A 26,028-nucleotide genomic window follows, 5' to 3' on the forward strand; every position below is an offset into this window, starting at 1 on the left:
TAAAGCCTTCAGTCAGGTTGTCCTTCATTAGCACTGCAGAAATCACTGCTCTGTAACACCCCAGCAACCATCTCCTCCCCATCCAGTTCTCCAGTCAGAACTGGCCCCACTGCACTGACTTCTCATCCCACCAGATTTCGGTTTGACCCAAATCAATCAGGATCACTACAACTTGGGATGCCGTTCCACTCAGCATCTCCCATGGCTGCTTCAGCACTAAATTAGCCCACATTTCTCGCATCTGCTAGCAGGGCTATGTGTAAACTGGACTCTGCATGTTCTTAGCAGAGGGCCAGGGTGAGGGGAGAGATTTGGAACCTGCCCTCCTCTACACTTCTTTCTTTCTCTCTCTCTGGTGTTCCATGTTAAAGCCACTTCCCGATCAGAGATGTCTGCAGCCTTCTCATCCTTCGACCTGCTCCCATCCTGATCTTGTAATACATGTTCACCACTTCAGACCAACAGCACATAGGTGATTCAGTGAGCCCCACCAAAAAGAAATCCTTTTATAGCGATAATGAAACAGGATACACAAAACTAAACAGTCATCAGCACTCAGACACAGGACTCCGGCCTAAGAAATCCAGCCAGGGACAATGGTTTGGTTTTCCCGTCAGGCCACCTCTGGGACCCCTTCTCCACCACACTGAATTCAGCCTTGGTTGGAGAGGGGCGCTGACTGGGGGTGGAGGTGGGGCGGCAGGTTCCAAAACCACAGCATTTGGGACTGACTCTTCGCTTTGATTTCCAGGGCCGGCTGGGTGTGTTCCCATCCTCGTCAGCCAGACCTGGCTTGGGTGGGACAGACATTTTGAATGTGAGGGAAGGGGTCCCGCTCTGGCTAAAGCAGCAGTCTCTGGTGGCGCGGGTGGTCCCACATGGAATGGTCTGTATTACAAACTAGGGAGCATATGCACATTTATACAGAGGACTCTTGCCCAGGGGCTGGGGGACCCCAGAACTAGACACCAGAGCGACCCACTTGCCTTTAAATATATTGGGTTTGTTTCCTTTAGTGTTTCTAAACTATGTACATCGTTGTGCTTGTAGATGACCCATCACCAGATGAAGTCAATCTGTCAGGGCATGTTTAGGGAACTGCCTGGTCTTTCTGACGGAACGAGGTTCTTTTGCTGCTGCTGCTGCAGTCCCGGGGAAAAGGAATGGAAGATGCTTTCCAGACCCCCCCACCCCCCTTCCACTGCAATTCATCATTGGCCCAACCTCGCTGAGCAGGGAGCGGAGGTGGATCTCCAAGCATGTTCCTGTGATGTTCAGACACTCCTAGAGATGGCAGGGAGCCAGAGCACATGAGCACTGGGGCGGGGTGGTGTGGGGGACTGAAGCCAACTCGGTGCTGTGCCCATCTAGGAGCTGGGATGGGTGGAGATGGCTTCTAGAGCCCTTCAAGGGCAATGCTGTTTCTGCTTCGCCAGGCCCTGGGAGTGAATCTCATACTGGGCTCCATGGCTCTCTGCTTTCCTTCAGCACGTGTCCCCAATGACCTTAGGCTGTGCAGCAATGTACACACAGGTGCCAGTCTCCATCCTGAACCTCCATGCACCCAGGCAGAGCTGACCATCCTAGAGCCATCTGAGGAAGCCAGGGGGAGGCTGGGTGCCACCAGCCCCATTCCAAGAAGTTGCTCTGCTTTGTTCTTCTCCAGCTGTGGTTTGTAGGACACCTCCAGGGTCAATCAAGGGGGCCAGCACACCCAGCATATTGGTGACCTGGCACGTTAGCATAGCCTGAGTGCATCTGTTTCACGGAGGCTCCAGGAACGGTCTGAGAGGGCCATCTCCGTTGCGCGGGAAGGACTCCCAGAGCCAGCTGCTCCAGGGTCCCTTTTGTGGGGCAGGTTCTGAGAGTTCAGACAAGAGGGTTATTGTCCAGGCCAAAGTCCTGGGCTGCCTCAGCCCTGGTCCTTGCCCAGTGCAGAGGAGAGGCGCGTGTCTGGGAAGCTGTGGGATGGATGAGTGTGGAGGTGCCTCAGGGCGGAGGCAAGGACGAGGGCATGGAGGGCCTTTGGGCCTGGTGGCTGCATTCTACCAGGGACGGCTTCAGTTGTTCTCAAACAGGGAGAGCAGGTCGTCATTGCTGTTGTTGGGGAGATCTGGTGGGCCCAGATAGGAGAGCAGCTCATCGGGGTTTGTCAGTTCGGGAAGAAGCTAAGGGCAAGAAACAGAATGAAATTACTAGGACAGCTGGGACCCAGAGAATGTCACACAGGTGGCACGTAGCCAGTAACAACCCGCCCAGCCCCCTGGGGAAAAGCCAGAGTCGAAGGCGATGCTCTGGACAAGGGGAGAAAGTAAATGGCACAGCTACAAAAGAACCCAGGAGCCCTGACTTGAGCCCCCAGAACCAAACCCTCAGTGCACGGCCTTCTCCCTGCTGCAAGCAGCACCCAGGAGCCCTGACTCCAGTCCCGGCTCTAGAACAGACCCCTTATTGCAGGTGACCTTTCCTCTCCATAAAGCCAAGCTCCAGGCTATCCCCTCTCCACCCTTGCATTCCCACATGGAGAGATCAGCTTCTGATCAGGCACACCACTAGGCTCCAGAATTTGGGAGCTGCCCCCTGAGCCCTCTGTTGGGGTCACACCATGACCTGCTCCCCAGGCTATAAAACACTACCCAGGACGGGACGTTTGGCCCCATCTCACTCAGCCTGGCATGTCAGGCAACAGCTGGTGCGAGGGCCCAAGGCTGCCCAGAGAGCTGTGGTGAGCCAGTGTTGCCCAGTTTGCTCTGGGCATGGCAGTTCAATTGATTTCTTCGGCCTGGTTTGGAAAACCCAGCAGGAGTAACTGCTAGTTGAGCACCCATGGAGCAGAGTGGGATGGGATGGGAAAGGGGGGCTGTAGCCTCCAAGTCCCTGCCCCACAGAAGCCAAGTGGAAAGGTTACGTTTTTATGTCAGCCCCCAAAATAGCCAGCAGGTGCAAACTCTCCTGCAGGGAGATCAGGAGCCAGAGGGTGGGGGCAGCATATTCCCCCAGTGCTGGGACCTTCCCCACTAACACCACAATCCCCATGTCCAGTCACAGCTCCCTGGGAAAACAATGCCAGCTCCCAGCAGAGAGAGGGCAACTTGATCCACAGCTAGATCCAGCAGCTGATGTTTTTGGCAGTCCCTCCCCGGCCAGGGGCAAGGGAGGCTCCCAAGCCCCGGGGGCTCCTGGTTCATAGTGAGCTCAGAGCGTGTGTGAACAGTGGCATGTGGTGCTGCAGGGCTGGGGAGAACCAGGTCCCCGCTGGGGCACAGATCTCTGGAACAATGACACGTCTGGGACAGACAGAAGCCAAGAGCCGAGCCCCACAGTGCTGCGGAGAGTGCACTAATGAGACACCTGTGCGGCGGGGGAAGGCGAAAGGAAATTCCAGCTGCTGCAGATGGTTCTGAGTTCAGCTGGCTGGGCAGAGTGGGATTAGCCCTGGCTGGAGGCCTGAGACAGTGCTGTGCCCCCGGGGTGGCAGCCTTGCCAATGCCTGGGGGGTCTCTGAGAAGACATAGGAAGGAGATGCACAAAGGGAACAGCATGAGGAAGCACTGGCTAAGGGCATGCCTCCTCTGTCCCCGCCCCTCTAACGCAGGGCACCAGCAGAGTGGAGCTCAAACCCCTGACCTACTGCCCTGAAGAGTCTGATGGGGGGATGGGATGGGGATCAAGCCCCATTCCCCACCAAGACCATCTGTGCCCCAGGCAAGAGGGCGGTGGGGATTACTCCTACCCAGCCTGAGGCCGTAAGTCCTGTAGCCAGGAATCCTTCGGGGAAGCCAGTGGGAGCCAGACCATGTGGGGAACAAACCATACCCTCCACTGGGGCTGTGTGGCGAAGGCACTCGACTACACTCCCAGAGGGCGTGGTTCAGAGTCTCACACCTCCAGCTGCCCTGTTGCAAGGTGGGGGCAGATCCATCGAGCTAGGGCAGTCCAAGGGGGTCGGCCGCATCGTCGCCTCACCTACTGATGGCTCTGAAATTGACTTGCCTTAAGTGGCGTGGGGGAACTTTGAAGAGCACACGTCCCTGCAGCCCTCCTGCCCTGGGGCAAAGGCCCTGAGCATGTGGGGATTTTCACTCCGATAGCAGGGGGCACTGAGCTGGGCTCTTTGGCATACAAGTTTCTCAGACCCCATCCCCAGTGAGCATGGGAGCCGGGGGCCAGTGGGCTCAGCCAGCAATGGGCCCAGGCACTGTTGGCTAATCACAGAACTGGGCCTCAGTCCGGAAGGTCCCTGCAACTAGTGCAGATCAGTGCCTCAGGGCTTCCTTTGCCCTGCTTAGAGACAGAAGACTCAGTGCGGGGGGCAGTGCAGCCCCACACACTAGTCCCAGAGCTGGGCAGGGCACACTCAGGAGGACTCAGGTTACTTACATCAAGGGAAGGCTCTGGCCCTTCCCCAGCTCCCGGCATGCCCGGCTGCCCCACCATCCCAGGCCCAGGGTTAAAGGCAAGATCCCCTGCATGCGTTGGACCCCCAGATCCTGCCTGCCCAATAGGCTGCCGGGACTGTGGAGGGGGAGGGTTCCGATGATGGAGCTGCTGTCCCGACTGGCCGCTGAGGCTGGGGTTATGAAGCCCCTGCTGCACAGGGTTGTGGGATGGATCCATCCTGCCAGATGGAGGCATCTGAGAGAGAGGAAGAAAATCTGGCGATGAGAAACCATTCTCTGAGCTGTGGAGTGGCCAGGCCTGAAGCATGGCCCCAGCATTACTCCCGGGGCCATACGGACACCCAGCATACACGCCTGCCCCTTTAACAGCCCCACAAACATGCCACTGCCATGCACCCTGTCCCACCCTCCCCTCACAACCATCCATGGCCCTCATGGAGCCTGGTATTTTACAGCTGATGTGAACAGACAGAATAGTGCCTCTGCATTCCCACCTTCCCGAAGAGCCTGCCACACTGCCCCCTGTGGGGTATGGGCTGTGGCGAAGCGACGTGCTCTCTCACTCACCAACTTCTGGAGATTGGGCCCTGGTTCTGGCTCTCCTACACCAGATGGCAATTAACCATGCCCGCTTCAGAAACCAACCGATCAAAGGACAGGATGCTATTGGGCAAGGCAACATGCTGCCAAGCAGCCCAGGCACATCCAGTGAACCAGCTGTGAGCTGGCACAAACACTAGTGAGGAAGTGCAGCGTCCTGCCAGCTCCACTGCTCAAGGGCCTGGGAGGAACAGTTCCCACAGACAGGGTGGGGTCATCCCAGCCACAGGGAGAGCACCCCTCTCCCACACCCACAGCCCCTGCCCCCTCCAGGGAAGCCCAGCTGACCTGTCCGGTGATGGAGGGAGCCGGTGGCTTTTCGGGGGTCAGGAGGCTGCTGGGAATGTCCGATTGGTAGGAGATGGGGGGAGGCCCTGGAGTGAATTCGTTTAATGTTGGGGTGCCGGGGTTTGTGGGAGGGAACGAGTCCGGGAAACTGCCGGGGCCGGAGAAGCTGGAACCTGCAAAAGGAAACCCTGTCAGAGCAGAACCAGGTGTGCCAGGGTGGGGCGAGGCGCGCTGAGGAAGGACACCCATGGGCAGCTCCCTGGGAATCCCATCATGAGCTGCTGGGCACACTCAGCTCCAAGGCACCTCCCTGTACTTCATCCAGCAGCAGGGTCCTCCTTGCCATCTTGCCCTGCCTGCTCCCCCAAAAGGAAGCCAGTGGAGACCCCTTCTTTGTCCCTTCCCTCTGGTCAGAGGCCCCCGTTCCTGATGCCCAGCCCATCCCTGCACCCCAAGACCCCATTCCCTGCTCCTTTCCCTGCTCCCCCACCTGAAGGCCCCATTCTTTGCCCCCTTGCCCGCTCTCCCACCTGAAGGCCCCATTCCTTGCCCCTCCCTAACCTGAGACCCTCTCCCCTTCCTCCCAGCCCAGAGGCCCAGTCCTCCCCCAGCCCCCCAACCCCAGTCACTCACTCTGGCTACTGTAGTCACTGGCACTGCCGCTGGTGGGCGGGGGCTGCAGGGGCGTGAATGGTGAGGAGCCGGGGCCCAGGGCAGCAATCATCTCCATGACATTGGGCATCACCATGTGCGTGGGGCTCATGGTACGGCAGCGCTTCAGCACAGGGCCATCCTGCTCCTCCTTGATGTGGATGTCGGGCTTGATGGGTACTGGCTTCCAGCTGCATGTGGGATCGATGGTGATCTCCTCGTAGTCGGAGCTGGGTGGGCACAGAGGGGCAGGTCAGGGTGGGCAGAGCTCACACACCTGCAGGGACTGCCAGGGCCTCTGACATCAGCCAGCCTGGGGCAACTGGGCTATTGCTGCAGCAGCCCTGGGCGTGGCAGCTTTCCAAGAGGGGTGAGGAAGGAGCATGGGGGGCTGCATCCTGGCAAAGCCCTCCAGAGACCCCTGTCGTCTGTGCTGGGAGCTGCGTTAGCCCCTGCTCTGGAGCCAGCCTCTCCCTTCCTGGGGGCGGGCCAGACCTGTTCCCTGAAGTCCCTGGGTTTAGCTGGGCAGAGGAGTCAGCAGAGCAGGGCTGGCATGACAAGGGCTGTGGAAAGATGGGGTGTGGGAGCAGGGCCGGCAGGGGGCTCTGTACAAGGGGCGGCTGCAGGCAGGGCCTCTAGTGCTGGTCTGTCCTGTTAGTCATGGAAAGGGGCCAGCTCAAGAGCTGCAGAGACTGGAGCCTTCTCTCAAGGTGCAGCCTTGCGCCCAGTCTGCCCCAGGCTGTGCTGGAGGGACCCCTCTGGCAGTGGAAGGAGAGGGGTGTCCAGCACTCTCTGCTGAGGCTGCTAAGATGGGACTTTTAGCTGGACATACCCAGCCACTGCCTGAACCCTGCACTGGGCCCTGAGGACGGGCACAGCCCAGCACTCAGCTCAGTCTTGTTCTGGGGTCCCCCAGGAAAACGTATTTTTCCCCCCTCCCACTAAGCAGGGCGCTCTAGAGAGCACTGCAAGGTGCTCTGTCCCCCAAAGCACAGCTCTCCCATCCCTTGTGCTCCCACCCTAAGCTGTCCATTCCCCAGGATCCCCTACGGACCCCACCCAAGTCATGTGTTGCCCCGACGTCCCCTCACCGCACACGGGGATTCCCCCTTCAGCCCCTCCACCATCTGCCCTCTCCGGGAGGGAGGGGGGAGGGCAGGGGGCAGGTCAGGGCTTTCCAGAGCAAATCCCATAATCAGCCTGGCTTTTGGGGGGCAGGTTGTGCCCCCAGACAGACACTAATTCCACCAGCTCTCTCTCTCTCTGGCACATATCTGCCCTCTGGTGGCAAGAGGGAAACACAACAGTGCAGCACAGTGCGGGAACTCAAGCAGGGCACTTACTTCTGAATGTAGATCAGGATCCCCAGCATGTACTGATCCACCTCTAGTCCTTCCAGCAGGGCTGTTTTACTGAGGACAAGACAAGGGAGGAGTCTGAGAACGGAGCCCAGTCACACCATTCAGCTCCTTCTAGGAGCTGGGGACTCAAATCCAAAACAGCATCCACAGCCAGAGGAACCTAGTGCTGCTCCCCTCCCCCCACAAACCCCGTGGGCCCTGAGAGTGGGTCATAAAGCACTGTGCAAAGGTGGGTTGGTATCTTTATCCCTGTTATACATAGATGGAAACTGAAGCACAGTGAGGGCAAGTCCCAGGTCACCCAGTCACAGAGTTGTGGGTAGGATCCAGTTCTCCAGCTTCTCGGCCCCCTGCTCTGAGCACTAGACTCTGCTACACTGGTGCCGCTCTCCCCTGCCCCGTGACAGCAGTTCAGCCAGTGTGAGGGGGTGGGGAGAGGGGGGCTCAGTCTGGGCTGCCCACTTCACAGAGCACGACCACTCACTTGCAAACAGGACACCGCCACGTTCCCCTCTCGCAGTTCAGCTGCAGGTAGGACTCCAAGTCGAAGCACTGAGCAGGGAGAGAAAGTGAGACAAGCAGTCATCTTGGGGGTGGGGGGAAGAAGGCAGCAAAGTGCTACCTCCAGGTGGCAGGGAGAGATACAGCCCAGGCACGGGGCTAGCAGCCTAGCCTTACAATGTCCTCAGTGAGGGGTCTCCCACCCCTTCCCTGGAAAGACTCTTCTACTGCCTGAGAGATCTCACTGCCATTCTGTCCCTTTTCCACTAGTCACAGCTCTTTATTTCTGGACCTCTCAGCATGTGCCTGAGCCCAGACGCCTGGCGGGGAGCACAGCCAGTGTGGGGGTTGGGGGGGGGTCTCACCTGTATGTGCCTGCAGTCATGCCCTCGGGCAGGGAGCTGGATTCTCCGGAAGGTGATGGGACACTTCAACGACACCTTGATAGCTGTCTGCTCCACGCCATCCTCCCCATTGGGACCCGGAGTCCCTGGGATCGTCCCGCTGCTGAAGTTTCGCTTTACTAGGTATTGAAAGGGAAAGGCCACTGAGAACAGCACCGTCACTTCCTGGGGAGCTGGGTTCAGACGGAGAGAGGTTCCAGGCCTGGGGAGCCAGCCTGCCAGGAAGCTGCACAGCCCCCCACTCCAACCCCTTAGGGAGGCTTGCTTCAAATGGCAGGGCTGGGAGGGGAGACCAGCAGGGGGCTAGTTAGAGTGAGGGGGCTTGTGCAGAGTTGACAGGCAGTGCTGGGACCAGGCCTTGCCACACTTATGGGTCAGCTGGTGGCAACTCAGGCTGGGGGGGTGTAAGTGCTGGTCACCACTAGGGTGCCCCCGGCTCAAAGGCATGCACATCACCCCTGGCACAAGGAATTGGAATGTCAAGAGTCAGATGCCCACATGTGTATGAACTGCACTAGCCCACTGCGATAGGCACCTGAGCCAGCAGGAGGGGAGAGCCCTTAGGAACACACCAGCTGGGCTTGGATGGGGGAGCACTGACTGGTGCCCTAATTACTAATGCCTTGCCCTCCTCGCTGCCTTTCCCCCCGAGGCTCTCCAAGCTCCTTAGTCACTAACTGACTGTGTGCCAGCTCAGTATCATTATCTCCATTTAACAGCTGGGGAAACTGAGGCACAGAGGAGGGCAGGGGCATGCCCAAGGTGAGAACCCAGGAGTCCTGACTCCCAGTCCCTTTCTCTAACTATAAGCCCACAAAGACAGAACCCAGTGCTGCTTGGAGTTCCTCCTTCCAGCTCCCATCTACAGCAGCTCCACCAAGAGCACTGCCCACAGGGTAAAGGCCTCCAAGCTCATGACACGTCAAAGGAGCCATCTTGCGGCCCAACGGGGGCACTCACTTTTGGTGATGCAGTGCTCAGCTGGTAGCAGGCGCTTCTTTATTAACCCTTGCAGCACTGACCGAACGGACGGACGGTGCACCAGCTGCAGGACAAAGAGGTGAGACTGCAAAGAGGAGGAGAGAGAGGTTAGCTGGGCCGAGAGAGGGTGAGCATTTGTGTGTGTACACGAATCAGACCAGCATTGCCATGCCTCTCCTCTGGTGCCCCCAGGCCCCACATCTATCGATTGCACCGGTTGATCCCCAGGGCTCTGCACAAGAATCCCAGCCAACAGGCTCCACTGAACTGTCTCGTTGAGCCTTCTAGTGTGTCTGGAGTCCCTGGCCCTTTTAAATGGCCACCCACACTCCTAATGACATGGCTATAGACTGTGTCCAGTATACGTGGTCAGGGTCACCCTGCATCTGATTCCCACAGGCTGAGCAGAGCTTTCCCAGCTACCCAGAGGCTGAACCCAAAGCCCCTTCCAGGGGGACATTATGGGTGGCAGCAGTAGTGCCACCTAGGATTAAGGTTGCTCGACACTTCCCATTCTAAGACACCTTTTTTAGCTATTTATAACTTTTCCAAATGTTAACTGCTCAGGCTGAACTTTTCCACACCGAGAGTCTGCTTCAGGCTGCATTTTCTGGGCAAGTTTCAGAGAAAAGGGCTCAGCTGTTTCCGAGACCAAGACTAGGGAAAACATCTCGTTTTGCCCATGGTCAAAAAACTCTTGCGAGCATTTCGCTGAGAAGCTCTAGCACCCCCACGCTTTGGGCCAGATGTTAAAATGTGACAAGGGGTTGCCCTCTGGTATAAGCAAAGTGCACGGACAACCTACATTGAGGAATTTCCTCAATTTTGAGTACTTGACTTTGCAACCTTAATGTTCTTTTCACACGCGGTGTGGGGGTTTTTTTTGGTTTTGTGTTTTTTACTGTAATATGCCATTGGAACATCCGACCAAGGGCTGGGATGCATTCTCTGTCACCGGCAAGGTTTCAATTACGATTGGCTGTTCTGCTAAAAGATCTGCTCTAGTTCAAACAGGAATTAATTCAGGGCAGTCCTATGGCCTGTGTTATGCCAGAAGTCAGCCTAAATAATCCGAGTGGTCCCTTCTGGTTCAATAAGCTGTGAATATAGGTGTCAAGTATCAGTGGGGTAGCCGTGTTAGTCTGGAACTGTAAATGCAGCAAAGAGTCCTGTGGCGCCTTATAGACTAACAGACATTTTGGAGCACGAGCTCATGCTCCAAAACGTTTGTTAGTCTATAAGGTGCCACAGGACTCTTTGCTGCTTTTTGTGAATATAGGTTCTCTCTCATAGTCTGCTCCAGGGAAAACAGAAATCCTCTCCCTCCCAGAGTCCAGGCTGTGACTTCTGGAATACCTGCCCCAGAGGTCAATCCACCTACCCCAGGATATGCTGTATCTCCTCCCGATGGGGCTGCCCTGCTGCTGGTCTAGCTGAACTTGGTTAGTCAGGGCTAGATTTTCTGTTGGAGGGTGATGCATGCTGGGAGTAAGGAACCAATTGGGAACCATCCCAACCATTAATAATCTTTTGCCCTTCTCTGGTGCCTTTAAATGGTGGAGCTCAACATGAGTTAACTAAGCAAGTCTGGAAGGTAAGTTTAGTGTGCACATGGCTTAGGCCACACTCCTTCCCAGAGCTAGGAACAAAACTAAGGAGTGAGCTCCCATCCCCATTTCTAACCATTACTCCACCCTCCTTACTAACGCCAGGGCTCCAGCTCAGGACTCCTGGATCTCACTGCTCTGCTCTAACCAGCAGACCACACTGTCTCCAATAGGCAAAGGTATGGGTGCCCCTCTGGGATGCTGATGGTTGGAGCATGTGGATGCTGTGAGATACAGGTGCCCTTGGGAGACAATGCCCACATCTCCTGGCCTGGCAGAGATGGTGTGTGATGTCTGACCTCTGACTGGCTGTAGCCAGGAAATGGGTTTTTATTCCCATGAAAAATCTTGGGTTTTCATCAAAAAAATGAAAACTAAAATATTTCAATTTGGCAATATTGCTGGGATGCCTCATAGGAGTTGTAGTTCAGGTGCCTCATGCTCTCATTCTTTATGGGCTGGACTTCAGTTTCTCCTCCTGATGAAAGCAGGTGATGGTATCATGGGAGTTCCTGGCTGTGGTGCATCATGGGAAAGCGAGTCTGACTCGGGAATCTGGCCCTTAGAGTAGAATGTGGATAAGAGGAAAATGAACTACAACTCCCATGAGGTGTGGCAGCAGCACTGTCGAATGAAAACATTCAGCATTTGTTTCTTTGATGAAAAATCAAAAATGGAACCAGGTGGTAGACCAGAGCAGATGTATTAGCAAAACATCCAACCTTAATTTAAAAAATGTCAGTGATGGAGAATCCACCACGAGCCTTGGGAAATTGTTCCATTAGTTAATTACTCTCACTGGTAAAAATTTACACCTTATTTCCAGTCTGAATTTGTCTAGCTTCAACTTCTAGCCAGTGGATCATGTTAGACCTTTCACTGCTAGACTGAGGAGCCCATTATTAAATATTTGTTCCTCACGTAGGTACTGAAAGTCTGTGATGAAGTCACCTGTTAGCCTTTTTGTTGTTGAGCTAAACAGACTGAGCTCCTTGCGTCTCTCACGAGAGGCAGCTTTTCTAATCCTTTAATCATATTTGTGGCTCTTCTCTGCCCCCTCTCTAATTTATCAACACCCCTCCTGAATTGTGGGCACCAGAACTGGACAAAGGATTCTAGCAGCGATCGCACCAGTGCCAAATGAGCAGGACTGGACCCACGATGTGATGTAACTTTACAACAAGCATGTGTGCACACAGATACACACACATACGCTTGTATGCGTCTGGCAGGGTCTGCAAGCTTGTTAGTTTGTGCATGTACTCAGATCTGGGCAGATAGGGGAGTGCGGGTCACTTACACAGCAGCAGGCAGTGACCGTTATCTGGATGGTGTTCCTCCCAGGCTGGCACACCTGCTTCAGGTAGAGGGGCTTGTGAGAAGTCTTGTTGTCTCCCCGCTCGATAGTCAGGGGCGTAGCATTGACGCTGACCTGGACTGAGGCCGGCCAGTTAGTGTTCATCTGTCGGTCCTCGTGGTGGTAGCATTTGAACTGGAGCTCCAGGTCAGGCCTTGGGCAGGAGGAAAGCTAGCTAAGTGACCCCAGCGAGTTCTTTGGACAGGCCGAGGGGGGTGTAGAGAGAGATAGGCTAGGAGCCTGTGGAACAGGGGCTCAGGGTAGCTCCAGGGCCAAGGGGGGAGCATTGGCCAGGTTCTCTCCATTGCTACAGAGAAGGCAGACGGGATGGGGCTGTGACTCAGCGGTGAGGATCCTAGCTACGAAGGGGCCAGAGGGCAGTGCCTTGAGGTGGAGGGACCAGAGGGTGATGGTTGGACTAGGGGGTGGGAAAAGGAGCAGATGCAGCTGTGGGGAGGCCTGCCCCTAGGGAGATGCCAAAGCTGCTGCAAAGCCAGGAGGGCCAGGCTGCATCTCCACCAGCAGGCATGAGAGTGGCCAGGCCAGTGTGACGATGACCCAGACCCGTAACAAGGAATTTTTGCACCCGAGGCAAGGGCCGGCTCCAGGCTCTTCGGCAGCCGTTCGGCAGCGGCGGCAGAGCTGCTGCTGAAGCGCCACCGATCGTGTGTTTGTTTTCTCCGCCCCACTTGGGGGGTAGAGCTGTGCCCCTCTGCTTTGCATGCGTGAGGCAAGTGCCTCCCTCGCCTTGCCCTTGTTACGGCACCGCCATGACCCCAGTGGGATGGGGGGCCCCTGCCGGCGCCAGGGGTGAGGGAGGCTGCGAGCGGAGCCCGGGGGAGGCCTCACCTCAGCATCAGCGTCTTGTAGACAGAGTCACGGAGCTGGAAGACGTGGTTGCTGACGGCCAGGTTGTGCTGGAGGCGGAAGGGCTCCAGGACCACCCCGTCCCGCACAGGGAAGGTCAGGCGCAGCTCCTCGCACGGGTTGCCTGCGGTGGGGGGAGGGGGGCTCAGGCTGGGGGTGGGCCAGCGGTGCAGGGCCATGGGCACCGGCAGGCACCGCACCCGCAGCACCACGGGCACCAGCTGCAGGGGGCGCCAGGCCATGGGGCCGGCCTGGAGCCCCCTGCCCCTTCCTCCCCTCCCAAACATGATTGGGGGGCAGCGTCCTGTCCTCCCCTCTTTGGGTGGAGCCCCGGATACCCCTCCCCCTCTGCTAGCTCCTCCCCTGACCTGATTCCACTTCCCCAACTGCCATGGAACCCCCAGTCCCTCAACGTTCCATCTGCCCCCTTTAGGGGCCGTGCCCCCTAAATTCCATCCCGGCTCAGAGGGACAGACCCCTGCGCTGTTCCGCCTTGCCCTGTGGGCCAGGAGCCGCCATGCCCACGTCTAGCGAGGCCGCGGAGCAGCCAGGGTCTCAGCCCAGGAGCTGCTGCATTTCCCCCTGCTCTGGATTCACCCCCCCATCCCCACGCTCTCTGCAGCACCCATGGGCCCAGGTGGCCCAGCTGGTGGTGAAGGCGCTCCTCTGCTTCCGGCGCCCAGGCTGGATCCCAAAGACCTGCAGATGGGACTCACCCGAAGGCGACGGGTGCAGAGAGCTGATGCTGGGCTTGATGTCTGTCAGGAAGGGAGACTTGACGTCCTGCCCTGGGGACATGTATGGCGGGATGGTGCTTCCGGGCGTCATGGGGGGTGTGGGGTTCCCGGGCAGCGGGGAGCTGGGGTAGCCAGGCATAGACCGGCCAGGCTGCAGGAAGACAAACACAGCGTGGCCGTCAGAGCAAGCCCCACCCGGCCGCCTTTGGGGGAACCCAACCTTTAGCACAGGGGGTGCGTCCCCTTAGGGACTAGGAGGGGAACAGGAGATATGGGGGAAGCAGGAGGGAGGTAGAAGTAGGGGGCCTGCTCCTCTGGGCAGAGATGCCAAGGAAAGAGGGAGGTTGGGAGACCCCAGGAGCGCAGGGAGAGCTACTGGTGCCTCTAGAATTTACTTGGCATGCCCATGAGCAACCTGCCAGATGAGCCAGGGGACTCGGGGTTGCAACAAGCACGCCCCTGGGGCAGCATTGGGTGGTAGCACCTGGGGGGCAGAGTGGGCATAGAGCCAGGGGACAGGACTGGCAGGAAGCAGGTGCAGTACTGGCGGGCAGAGCAGGTATAGCACCGGGAAAAGCAGAGTGGACACAGTACTGGGAAGGCAATGCTGGGGGACAAAGGGGATGCAGGACTGGCAGGTAGCACCATAGGGGCAGAGAGGACACCATACAAGGGTGGTAGGACCCGGGGGGCACAGCGGGCATAGTACTGGGAAGCAGTACTGGGGTTGGGGTGCAGAGTAGGTGCAGTAATGAGGCAGTACCAGGGGAGGCAGAGTGGACACAGGAACAAGGGGCAATACTGGGCACAGAGCAGGCCTGGCTGCCCCTTAGGTCCCAGAGCAGGGAGGTGCCAGGGCTGGCCCTCGGTGTGGTGACTCACCCCATTCATGGAGGCCTGGCTGTAGCTGGTGAAGCTGGCATTCTGCCCATTGAACTGGTCAGTTGGCTGGGAAGAAGATGACCCCAAGGCACAACTTTAGAGGAGCATCCCAGTCCTCAGATTTCAGCCCACCCCAGACCCGCTAGACTGTCCATCATGGACTGGCCTCCTCACCCCATCCTGGGGGGGGGCCTCATCTCAGGGTGTAGGCAGCAAGATGGGTCAGGGGTACAGGCAGGAGTCATGGGGTGCAGGAGAGGATGGTCTTGGGGCTAAAGCTTGAGCCTGGGAACCAGGACTCCTGGGTTCTTTTCCCAATTCTGCCTTGCTGGCTGACCCCAGAAAACCCCACTGGGCCCTCTCTACAATGGGGTTCAGCTGCGGGAGACAGAGGGTTAACTCCACAGAAGCTCCTGGAGCAGGGGGCACTGGAGCAATTGAGCGTGAGGGGCAACTTTAAGACAATGTGCTCTCCCCAGTGGAGGCTGCCTTATCCTACCCCGTACAATGCCCCCCAACACCCTCCCCCCATATAGTCTCTGCAGCGTTACCCTGACCGTTACATACCTTGTAGTATGGCCCAGCGGAGCCAGAGGCAGAGAGGTACTGGCCCATTCCTTGCTGCATGGGCATCCTGTGGCCAGGGTATGAGGGGGACGGGGCAGATGGCTGGGGTGCGCTGGGGGCATACTGGGCGGCTTGGGTGGGGTACTGGGCCCCTTGAATGTACTGCTGCCCAGGGTAACCCTGAGAGGGAGAGAGAAGATGGCATCACAGCCCTGAAACCAGAAAGAGTGGAACCCCCCCATGCAGCCACCTCTGGGGTGGAGGCCAGCACAGAGGTGATGCATCGCTCACTGCCCAGCAGTGCTGAGCAAGACTCCAGAAGAGCCACACCCAGTAATCTCCTCACCCGGCTGAGTCGCCCCAGTCAGGCTTGAAGCTGAGAGCTAGGAGCCTCGCTGAAAATGCTGCCTCCTGCAGCATCATTGTGTGCCTCTACCCTGGGGGCTGGAGTTTGTGGGGCCTGCAGTAGCTACCTTCCTCTAGCCCCGGTGAACTCTCGGCTTATCACTTTTGGCAAGCTCAGGGTTAAAGCTGGGCATCAGGTTTCTTCTGAGGGGATAGAAGAGGTTCCAGAGCTGCAGGGCTCCCAGCCTCCCCAGGCCCAGGACCTCCTCCTTGGGCAGTGGCAAGCTGGGTCCCAGCATGAGGGGTCACTCTGGGCTGTTTAATTGCAATGGGACACAAATCCCCTGCCCCTGGTCATGTCAGCCTCATCCCTGCTTTGTACTCACGTCACTGGAATACGCCCTCTTGACCCCCTGCCGGGGGATCTGCTGGCTCTGTGGGGGCCCGGGGTACCCATGCTGGGGCAGCCTCTGTCCTCCATACAAGGGGGTCATGCCAGGCGCCCTGGCGGGGTTCATGCTCATGGGAGACATTGCTGAAGGGCCCATCACGCCCCCCATGCTGGCAGGGTTCATCCCAGCTGGCACAGCAGGTCCACGGGGGCCCGAGTGAGGCAGGAACTGGCTGTTAAATGGCTGCCCGGCCCCCATCTGGAGAAATAAATAGAGAGATTAGAACCACTTGGAAAGGAAACAAAGCACACGGGGCACTGCAACAATTCCTGGTTCACACCCTAGCACTCAGCACTGCTGAGGTGTTCAGCACCAAACCCCATCACTGACCCCCGCACATCCAGCACCCATCTCTGAAACACCTCCCCGCACCCTATCACTGGCCCCCCCAATCCAGCCACATCACTAACCCCACCACACCCAACCCCATCATGGACACCCCACACATACATCCATCACTGACCCCCTCCACACCTAGCACCCATCACTGAACCTCCCCCACCTCCAACCCCATCACTGACTTCTCACATACACCCAGCACTGAACCCCTCCACATCCAACCCCATCACTGACCCCCCACATACACCCAGCACTGAACCCCCCCATACCCCAACCCCATCACTGACCCCCCACATGCACCCATCACTGAACACCCCCCATACCCCAACCCCATCACTGACCCCCCACATACACCCAGCACTGAACCCCCCCATACCCCAACCCCATCACTGACCCCCCACATGCACCCATCACTGAACCCCTCCACATCCAACCCCATCACTGACCCCCCACATACACCCAGCACTGAACCCCCCCATACCCCAACCCCATCACTGACCCCCCACATACACCCAGCACTGAACCCCCCCATACCCCAACCCCATCACTGACCCCCCACATACACCCAGCACTGAACCCCCCCCATACCCCCATCACTGAACACCCCCACATCCAACCCCATCACTGACCCCACACACACACACCCATCACTTAGGGATCTGGGGCAAAATCAGTACTTGGTCCTGCTAGTGAAGGCAGGGGGCTGGACTTGATGACCTTTCAAGGTCCCTTCCAGTTCTATGAGATAGGCATATCTCTATATTAAACCCCACACACACACCACCAACCCCATCACTGATCCCCACATACACTCAGCACCCATCATTGAACCCCGCCCCCACACACGCATCCCATCACAGAACCCCCATTACACTCCCAGCACCCATCACTGACACCACCCACATATAACCCCATCACTGACCCCCCACTGTAGGGGAGATTTTGGCAAACTCAGTAAAGTGCCCGATCACTATTGCTTACTGTTAAAAGCCGCCAAGTCAGCAGGCTGTAAAATGGCCATGCAGCAGCCATAACACAACCAAGGCAGGAGGGGAAGGGGTTTTGGGTGCCACAGAAAGGGCAGCTTGACCCCACATCCTTTCTGATAAGAATTGTGTTGAAATTGCTCATATATGCATTTTAGAAAAACAGGAAGCTTGTCTATATGTGCCCTCAGGAATGTGTCTTTCAGGGCCTCAAGGCGTGCAAACTCTGGAAAAAACCACAACTGTTCAATGGATGATCAGAAGGAAACCTTTTGCCTGACCTTTGAAACTGCTTGCTTAATAAGTTTTCTTTAAGTGATGTGTCATTATATGAGTACTGTATAAATAAGGGGAAAAAGTTTGAGGTAATTGGACTCCTCAGGAGGGACTCTCCCTCTGGACACATCTTGTGGTCCCCACCGGCAGGCGGAAGATTTGGGCGACAGAAGGCTGCTGCTATGCCATTCGAGAGCCACACTCAGCTCTGGTAATTATCAAGCGTTGGGGGTGTTTTACTAACCTGTTGTGGACATGTGTAAGTGCTTGAGACTAAGTAAAGTTTAGCTTTAAGTGAAAGCACCCTTGTGTTGTCCTGTTTGTGCCAGCCATCGGTCACTGATTTATTTCCTGACACCACCTCATACAGAGTAAAAGTTACCAAGAGCTTTGGGTTGAAAGAACCTCGGGTAACACCACACACCCAACGCTGACCCCCTCCATATCCAGAACCCATCACTGATCCCCGCCATGCACTCATCACTGAACCCCCCATCTAATCCCATTACTGAACCCCACCAAACCCAACCCCATCACTGACCCCTGCCATGCATCCCATTATGGAACCCCCCAAACAACCCCAACCTCATCACTGACCCCCTACACCCATCACTGACCCTACCCACATATAATCCCATCGCTGACTCCCCACGCACCCATCACTGACCCTTGCATGCACCCATCACTGAACCCCCACAACAAACCACATCACTGACCCCCCCACAACCAACCCCATCACTGACTCTCTCTACACTCAGCACCCATCATTGAACCTCCACACACCCAATCCATCACTGACCCCCCACACACCACCAGTGCCATCACTGACCCCACCACGCACACATCACTGACCCAACCACATCCAACCCCATCACGGAATCCCCACATACACTCAGCACCTATCACTGAACCCCCCCACAACCAACCCCATCACTGACACCCCCACACCCCTATCACTGAACAACCCCACAACCAACCCCATCACTGACACCCATACACACTGCCAATGCCATCACTGACCCCCCACGCACGCTTCTCTGATCCCTCCCCACCGACTCCATTACCGACACCCCCTTGCATCCATCACTGATCCCCCATGTACCTCCAACCCCGTCACTGACCTCCCACATACACCCAGCACCTACCACACCCAACCACATCACTGACCCCCCCACGCACCCATCACTGACCCCCCCATTACATCCATCACTGACCCCATCCATATATAACCACATCACTGAACCCCCCCAACCGAAACCCGTCACTGACCCCCCATGCACCCATCACTGACCCCACAACATCCAACCCCATCACTGATCCCCGATGTACCCATTACTGACCCCACAACATCCAACCCCATCACTGAACCCCTACATAGACTCAGCACTCATCACTGTCCCTCCCACACATGCACCCAGCACCCAACTCCCATCACTGACACTCCACCCTATGGACATCACCTACCCCACCCCACACATACCTATCACTGCCAGAGCACCCATCTCCCCTCCTACACATCTATTAGTGCTGGGGTTCCCACCAACCCCAACACCCTGCTTCTCCGCTGGGGCACCTAGCACAGCCTAGCACCAGCAGGCCCCCAGAACACCAACACTGCTCCTGTCGAGACTGAGGCACCTGTGCACCATCCCCAGCCCGTACCCACCACCGGGGCTGCTGGGCCCCAGAGTTACGCCGACACCCCCATTTAATACTACAGCCTAGTGCCCCCAGCCTGCTAGCAGCTGGCCGGCCGAGGGAGCACATCTCTTACCGCTCCGTACTGGCTCAGCTCCTGACTCTGTTTCTCCTGCAGGGCGGCCACCGTGGCCGTGGCCGTGGCCGTGGCTGTGGCAGCTGCTGCGGCCACAGCGGCTGCAGCAGCTGCCTGGGTGAAGTCAGCTGGGGGCCGGCCCGTGTGCGAAGGGAGGCCCATGCTGCCGGGGCCATTGGGGCTGCCTGCGTAACTAGAAAAAGGGGGGGAAGTCACAGGGCCGTTCCTGCAAAGGGCCGTGGGACTCCCCCCCCATTGAAGGCCTATAATGGCATTTCCCCCCCACCCCACTCCATCTCCCTGAAGGAGCCTCCATCCCATCCCAAGACTGGGCTCCCCAGTGACATCAATGATGGTGGGAGGATGAGGATGGTTCCTTATCTGGCCAGGAGGGGGAGCACAGCACCGCAGTTTGTGTGGGCATGGGGTGTTTGAGGGCTTATTAGAGAGAATAGCTCCATTCTCCCATCACACCAGGACTGCCCATGACCCTGAGAAGCCATCGTGCTTAGGAGAGCACTGCACCATCCGAGCCATGCTAAGTCCCCCCACTTACCTAGTGGTGAAGCCCGGTCCCCCGGGGTACGTGCTACGGCCGTACATCCCCTGCTGCACGTAGCCCTTGCCAGTGGCCCCCTCCGGGAAAGGCTGCTGTCCCATAAACTGAGGCGAGTTCACTCCAGAGCCACTGCCAGCCATGCCAGGCATCATGGGGTTTCCAGAGGCGTTTCCCCCAGGGCCCATGGGGTTTCCAAAAACCTGCACAGGACAGATCCCAAGGGAAGTGGTGTGAGGGGGTGAGAGAGGCAGCATCCAGCCCCGGGAGCCCCCCACCACAGCCCCTTAGCCAAGGGGCTGCAGCCCAAGCCCCAGCAGCGTGCCTGGAGTGGGGGAAGGAAAGAGGGGGGTGGAGGGGTGAGGGGGGCTGGTGGAGGAACACGTGTGGGCACAGAGTTGGCAAGGGGCAGTGTTTGTGGGGAGTTGATAGAGTGGGGATGGTGTGTGGGGCTGGGGTTGGAGGGAGGAAGGGAGCTGGGATGGAACATATGTGGAGGGCTGGTGTGGCAGGGACAAGGGGTGGGGAGAAGGGATTGGCAGAGGGGCAGGAGGTGGGTACAGGTCCCAGGACAGGTCTCAGGGACGCTTTCCCCTTGGCAATGTTTTAGGTGCTCCCCAAAACACCGCAGCTCTGGGCAGCTCTCTAGACCTTGCCCTTGCCACGCCCAGGGGACCCCCAACTGTGTCCCCGTGACTTGGGGAGGTGGCCGCGGGTACCTGGCTCTGGGACGTGTTGTTGCTGACGCCCCACACAGTGGTTACCACGGAGAGAGATCCTGCAGGCTGATTGGTGCTCTGTTGCCAAGGAACTGACTCGTATGCAAATGAACCATCACTAGAAAGAAAACAAGGCTATTAAAAGTCCCTTTGGGAGGTTGGTGGGGGTGGTGGTGCAACTGGACAGACACACGTGGCCAGGGCTGGAGGCATCCATGGCAAGGAGGGGGCTCCGGTGGATGGGGAGGAGCGGGGGAAAGGGACGTTATTTAAGGTAAACACCAATGTGGACACAAGAACCAATGGATATAAACTGGCCAGAAACAAGTTAAGGCTTGAAATTAGGTGAAGGTTTCTAAGCATCAGAGGAGTGAAGTTCTGGAACAGTCTTCCAAGGGGAGGAGTGGGGGCAAAAAACCGAACTGACTTCAAGACTGAGCTTGATAAGTTTAAGGAGGGGATGGTGTGACGGGGCTGCCTACAAAGGCATGGAGCCGATCTGCAACTGCTAGCAGCAAATACCCCCAACGGCCAGAGATAGGGGAGGGCTCTGAGTTACTACAGATAATTCTTTCCCAGGTGTCTGGCTGGTGGGTCCTGCCCACATGCTCAGGGTCGAACTGATCGCCAGATTTGGGATCAGGAAGGAATTTTCCCCAAGGTTAGATTGGCAGAGACCCTGGGGGGGTTTCGCCTCCCTCTGCAGCGTGGGGCCTGGGTCACTTGCAGGTTTAAACTAGTGGAAATGGTGAAGTCTCTGTAACTTGGGGCCTTTAAATCAAGATTTGGAGACTTCAGTCACTCAGCCAGAGGTGAGGGGCCTGTTACAGGAGTGGGTGGATGAGGTTCTGTGGCAGACTAGATGATCATGATGGTCTATAAGTTTATCTATGAGTGTTGGGAAGAGCTGGCGCAGTATCTGTTGCCAAGCAGGAGGTGCTAAGTTGGGGGGATCCATGACGGGGGAGGAGGCGCTGAGTCTATGTAGGGGAGCAGGGACAGGGCAGGAGGCAACACAAGGTGGTTATCAGCGATGTTTGTGTAGAGCTGATACAAGACACATCACCCCGTCCTCTGGTGCCACGTGGTGGGTAATGCTGGAGCTGTGCATGGAGAACTCTGTTGCTCCCCCCATCCCAGCCGGCAGAAGGGGTGAGGGAGGACCCCAGTTCCCCATACATCTCCCTGGAAAGCCCACCCCCAAATTCCAAGGTGTGCCAGGGACGGACATACGGAACTGACGAACAGAAACACTCACCCATGCGGCGTGGGCGGGAGGGATGGTTTCATTGGGTTCATGGAGTTCATTGGCTGCAGGCAGGCGAGCAGGCTGCGTGTTGGGTCTTCGGGAACAGCGACGGCTGCTGAGTGGTTCCAGCCGGACTGGGGAGGGATGGACAGAGCGCCAAGGCATTAACACTACAAGGAAGCAGCAGCCACATGGAGTGTTGGCTCTCTAGGCAGGCTCTTCTGGCATGGGGCACTGCAGGGGGAGCTCCAGCTACACCAGCCCCAGTGGGGGGCACTACGGGGAGCAGGGCAGCAGCACCAGCTGTGGGGGGAGTGCCCAGCTACTGCAGCCCCGGCCTCTCCCAGCAGCGCCAGCTGTGGGGAGAGTGGCAGGAGCGCTGTGTGGGGAGACCTCTTCCAGCAGGGGGCACTGCAGGGAATGGGGCAGCAGCTCTGGCTGCGGCAGGGAGCTCCCCGCTAGACCTGCACTGGGGATGGTTTTCCCTGTGAAAATTATTCCTGTTCCATGTCAGAACACAATGGAGACTTTTCAACATTGTAATGAGAAAACAGAGAGGAGAGAGAGAGACCATGCCCTCTGCTTCCCCAGCAGGCCAGGATTAGAGCACTGGTGGTGGTGGTGGTGGTGGTGGTGGTGGGGAAGACTCACATTCAAATCCCTCCTCCAAACTCAGCAGGGGAAGGGAGGGAACATGAATGCCTGAACCACCTGGCAATATGTCATCCTCAGCCTCCCCCTTCTCCACCGAGTACCCTAACCACGGGGGCACTTTGCTCTCCTGGGGCTCTCTCTGTCTCCTTCCTCTCCCCATGCCCCAAGAAAGGCCACCCTAAACCTGAGGATCCTCCCCTGCCAGCCCCCTGCCCCTTGGAGCAAGAGTCGGTGACACTGATCCATTTTCACCAACACAAAAACGTTTAATGGAAAAACGGCCGCACAGCCGGTATCCCTGCACAGGCCAAGGGCCAATGGGTGCCTAGAGCAGGTGATGGGTTCAGAAAGCAGCAGCTGCTCGGATCCAAGGGCAAAACTTAGCAGACCCCCACCGCTCCCAGAGGGAATCAGGCCCTGCCAGAGCACCCAGACCTGGCTCCGGGAGGTCACTCATCCCAGGGCTCGGGGTGGGCATGGAGGCAAGTGCAGGGGTCAAGGGGTCATTTCCAATTCAGTGACATGCATGCTTTTAATTCATCAATCCCCCTATCTCTCTCACCAGCCCCCTGCAGACAACCCACCACATAAAAGCACCCCCCATCCCACACCCCCAACCCCCTGCAAGCACACACACTAGGCCTTGCACACATGAGCCCTGCCCACAAATAAATGTCCTCTGTGCATGCAGCCCACGCAGATGCAATCCTACAGACACCTGCAGACACACAACCCCCATGGACACCGCAAATACATCCACCGCTGCACAATCTGCCCACTGCCACAACCTGTCCCCTCACGATTGCTCACACAGCCCCCAACCCCTCTGCACCCCCACATTCCCTGACACACAGTGATGCCCCTCTGCCAGTGGCTGAGGTGCCAGGGCTTTGCCCGTCTTGGCCTGTGTAACCCTTTCCCCAAGGTGCTAATGCTGTGCCACCTCCTTGGGGGTCCATGGGGTGGCCCCATGCTGCCCCTAGGAGACCCACAGGGCAGTACTGGACACTGGGCCATGATGGCAGGGGCTGTGACTCAGCCAGTGCTGGGGAGAGAGCAGGGCAAGGCTAGGCACAGAGCCGATGCGCTCGCCCACCTGCTCTGTCTCTCACATCTGCTCTGCCTGCTGAAGCACCCTCCCACTGGCCATGTTTCTCCACCCCACTGCACCCCCTCTCTATATCAATGGAGGCTCCCACGCAGCCCCATGGCATCTCATGAGCATGATCAGGCAAGGACGGTATCTTTATCACTAGGTGGCACAGGGCCGTGGGGAGGGAGCTGTCACCCAGGGAGGCTGGAGCTCAGCCGGGAATAGCACCCTGGAGTCCTGAGTCCCAGGCCGCACCCGCCCTCCTCCCAGTCCATCCCTGACACCCCACAGCCTCCCCCTCACTTCCCAAGGCCGGGCAGGGGCGGACCCTGGCGTCTTGCACAGTGTTTGCGTCCCAGACCTTTGGTCGGGTCAGATAAGGTGAACTCTTCAACTCAGTTCAACCGCCTTAGGCTGGCCTCCTGGTCTCACCCATCCCCTTGTACTGGGCCCCCAGAACTCCTCTCTTGCCCCCCCAATGACGAGTGGGGGCTCTCCTGAGGGGAAGTGGTCACATTGGCTCGGCAGCACCAACTACGTTAGCTTCACAGCACAGCCAGCAGGAACTTGGCGTCCTGCCCAGATCTGGCAAAACAAGGTCCTGGCATGTGCGGGCTGGAGGGCTGGCCTAGTTCTGCTGGGTTAACTCTCCCTGGCCCACAGCTCACAGCCGGTGGCATGACTCAACCAGAGCAAACCCACAGCACCCACCGCCTGGCTCGGGCCACTACACCCCGGGCACAGCAGGCAGGGGGAGAAGGTCTCTTTAGGAAATGCCCTCTCCCAGCAGGGGGCTTTGTTGGGGGCAGGGCAGCAGTGCTGGCTGTGGGTTGAGCTCCTGGCTACTCCATCGCTGGTCTCCCCCAGCAGGGGTCACTGCGGGGAGCAGGGCAGGAGCACTGGCTGTGGGGCGCCCTTAAATGTCCTGTGCCCAACGTCCCCACATGCAGCAGCATGCCATCCCACGCACAGTGAGGAAGGAAAGCGTCTCTGGCTGGAACAGCCCCGACCAGCTCCTGGATCCTGTTTGCAAACACACAGTGGAGCCAAGGCCTCTTGGCAGGGCGCCAGTAGCGCGGGAATCCGGCTCGGCACTCTGGAGCAGGGAGGTGGGAAGGCGGGGCAAAGGCTGCCCTCCCCCTTTGTGCCTGGTGCTGGTGGGGGAAGGGAAGCAGGCCTGAGGCTGGGACAATAACTGAAGCCCCCACTCCGCCCGGCAGCCTCCACCTCTCAGCCATGGAGCACCAGAGCAGGGGAAACAGTAAACCCTGGCTCCCAGCCACCGCCCGCTTCCCTTGTGTGTCGGAGACAGGCCTGTGGCCAGAGCACCCCACACTCCAGTTAGGGGCTCCCAATCCCCATGGGGAGCCTGGGATCCTGCCTCAGCAGAGACCTGTCTGCCTGCTGCCCCTCCACTCGCTAGGGGCAGGGGCACCCTCTCCCCATATGGGCGGTGCCTGGCTGAGCAGACAGAGGAGGCCTATCTGGAGGGAGGGGGGAGGGGGCTGCTTGGCTGATGCTCCCAATGGGGGAGGGGAGCGCATGAGCTCAGCTGCAGGAACAGGGGCAGGATGCAATGGGGCTGCGGGGGCGGCAGCTGCACATCCCCCACCATGAGCTGCAGGGCTGGGGGGAGGCCTGAGAAGGAGCTGGAGGAGGGGTGTTCACAGGTGCTCTGCTTGTGACAGGAAAACTACAGCAAGGATTGTTACATCTCCAGCACTGAGCCCCCCGCTCCCTTCCCCTGACCAGCTGGTCCTTAACTAATGACCCAGCCCCAGTGAACAGTGCTGAACCCTGTCCCTGACAGGATGTCCCCAATCTCCAACTCCAAGCACCCACCAGGCTTCGAGTCACCCCTCTGAGCTCTGCCTACACCCACCGGGCACCTTAACAAAGACCTCACTTTTATTAAGTTCAACCTGCCGTCCCCCCGCTGCAACGTGCTGGCTGCCCAGCTAAAATCCCAGCTCTTTGGGTCAGGGACTTGTTGTTCTAGGTTTGTCCAACACCTGGCACTCTGGGGTCCTGGTCTTTGACTGGCACTCCTAGGCACCACTGCAGTGCAATTAATAGAGTAAGATAGAAAGTACTCAAGTTTAAGGTCCCACTAGTAGCATCAGCTCAGCAACTATGTTATGCTGCACATTTGATCCCAAAGAGAGGAACAGAGAATTCAGGTGTGAGCCCCAGGGCAGAGGTGGCAGTGCCATGGGAGTCTTAAGTTCTGAACATAAGAACAGCCATACTGAGTCAGAACAAAGGTCCATCTAGCCCAGTATCCTGTCTTCTGACAGCGGCCAATGCCAGGTGCTTCAGAGGGAATGAATAGAACAGGGAATCATCAGTTTTTTTGCTCTGATCTCTATGAATATAGTGCTG

General features: G+C 57.7%; 1 protein-coding gene across 3 annotated transcripts in view; it reads right to left on the bottom strand.

Annotated features, from left to right (window-relative positions):
- Positions 1 to 492: 492 nt before the first annotated feature.
- Positions 493 to 26,028, bottom strand: part of ZMIZ2 (zinc finger MIZ-type containing 2) — a 47,961-nt gene continuing 22,425 nt past the window's right edge. The window contains exons 2-19 of one of the 3 annotated variants that reach the window (XM_030551752.1): positions 21,909 to 22,033; positions 20,651 to 20,768; positions 19,932 to 20,134; positions 19,376 to 19,568; positions 15,935 to 16,198; positions 15,204 to 15,383; positions 14,637 to 14,702; positions 13,734 to 13,905; positions 13,000 to 13,141; positions 12,094 to 12,304; positions 9,166 to 9,271; positions 8,167 to 8,324; positions 7,785 to 7,852; positions 7,283 to 7,351; positions 5,922 to 6,169; positions 5,289 to 5,461; positions 4,381 to 4,635; positions 493 to 2,168 (exon numbers count right to left, since the gene is read on the bottom strand). In XM_030551752.1, coding sequence (XP_030407612.1) covers positions 2,061 to 2,168; positions 4,381 to 4,635; positions 5,289 to 5,461; positions 5,922 to 6,169; positions 7,283 to 7,351; positions 7,785 to 7,852; positions 8,167 to 8,324; positions 9,166 to 9,271; positions 12,094 to 12,304; positions 13,000 to 13,141; positions 13,734 to 13,905; positions 14,637 to 14,702; positions 15,204 to 15,383; positions 15,935 to 16,198; positions 19,376 to 19,568; positions 19,932 to 20,134; positions 20,651 to 20,768; positions 21,909 to 21,958 — 2,784 coding nt within the window. In that variant the 5' untranslated portion in view covers positions 21,959 to 22,033 and the 3' untranslated portion in view covers positions 493 to 2,060. Of the gene's footprint in view, positions 2,169 to 4,380; positions 4,636 to 5,288; positions 5,462 to 5,921; positions 6,170 to 7,282; positions 7,352 to 7,784; positions 7,853 to 8,166; positions 8,325 to 9,165; positions 9,272 to 12,093; positions 12,305 to 12,999; positions 13,142 to 13,733; positions 13,906 to 14,636; positions 14,703 to 15,203; positions 15,384 to 15,934; positions 16,199 to 19,375; positions 19,569 to 19,931; positions 20,135 to 20,650; positions 20,769 to 21,908; positions 22,070 to 26,028 lie in introns of all 3 variants that reach the window. The other 2 variants (XM_030551753.1, XM_030551755.1) reach the window with 2 other exon arrangements.

Source organism: Gopherus evgoodei, chromosome 2 (assembly GCF_007399415.2).
Source record: "Gopherus evgoodei ecotype Sinaloan lineage chromosome 2, rGopEvg1_v1.p, whole genome shotgun sequence".
Lineage (NCBI taxonomy): Eukaryota > Metazoa > Chordata > Testudines > Testudinidae > Gopherus > Gopherus evgoodei.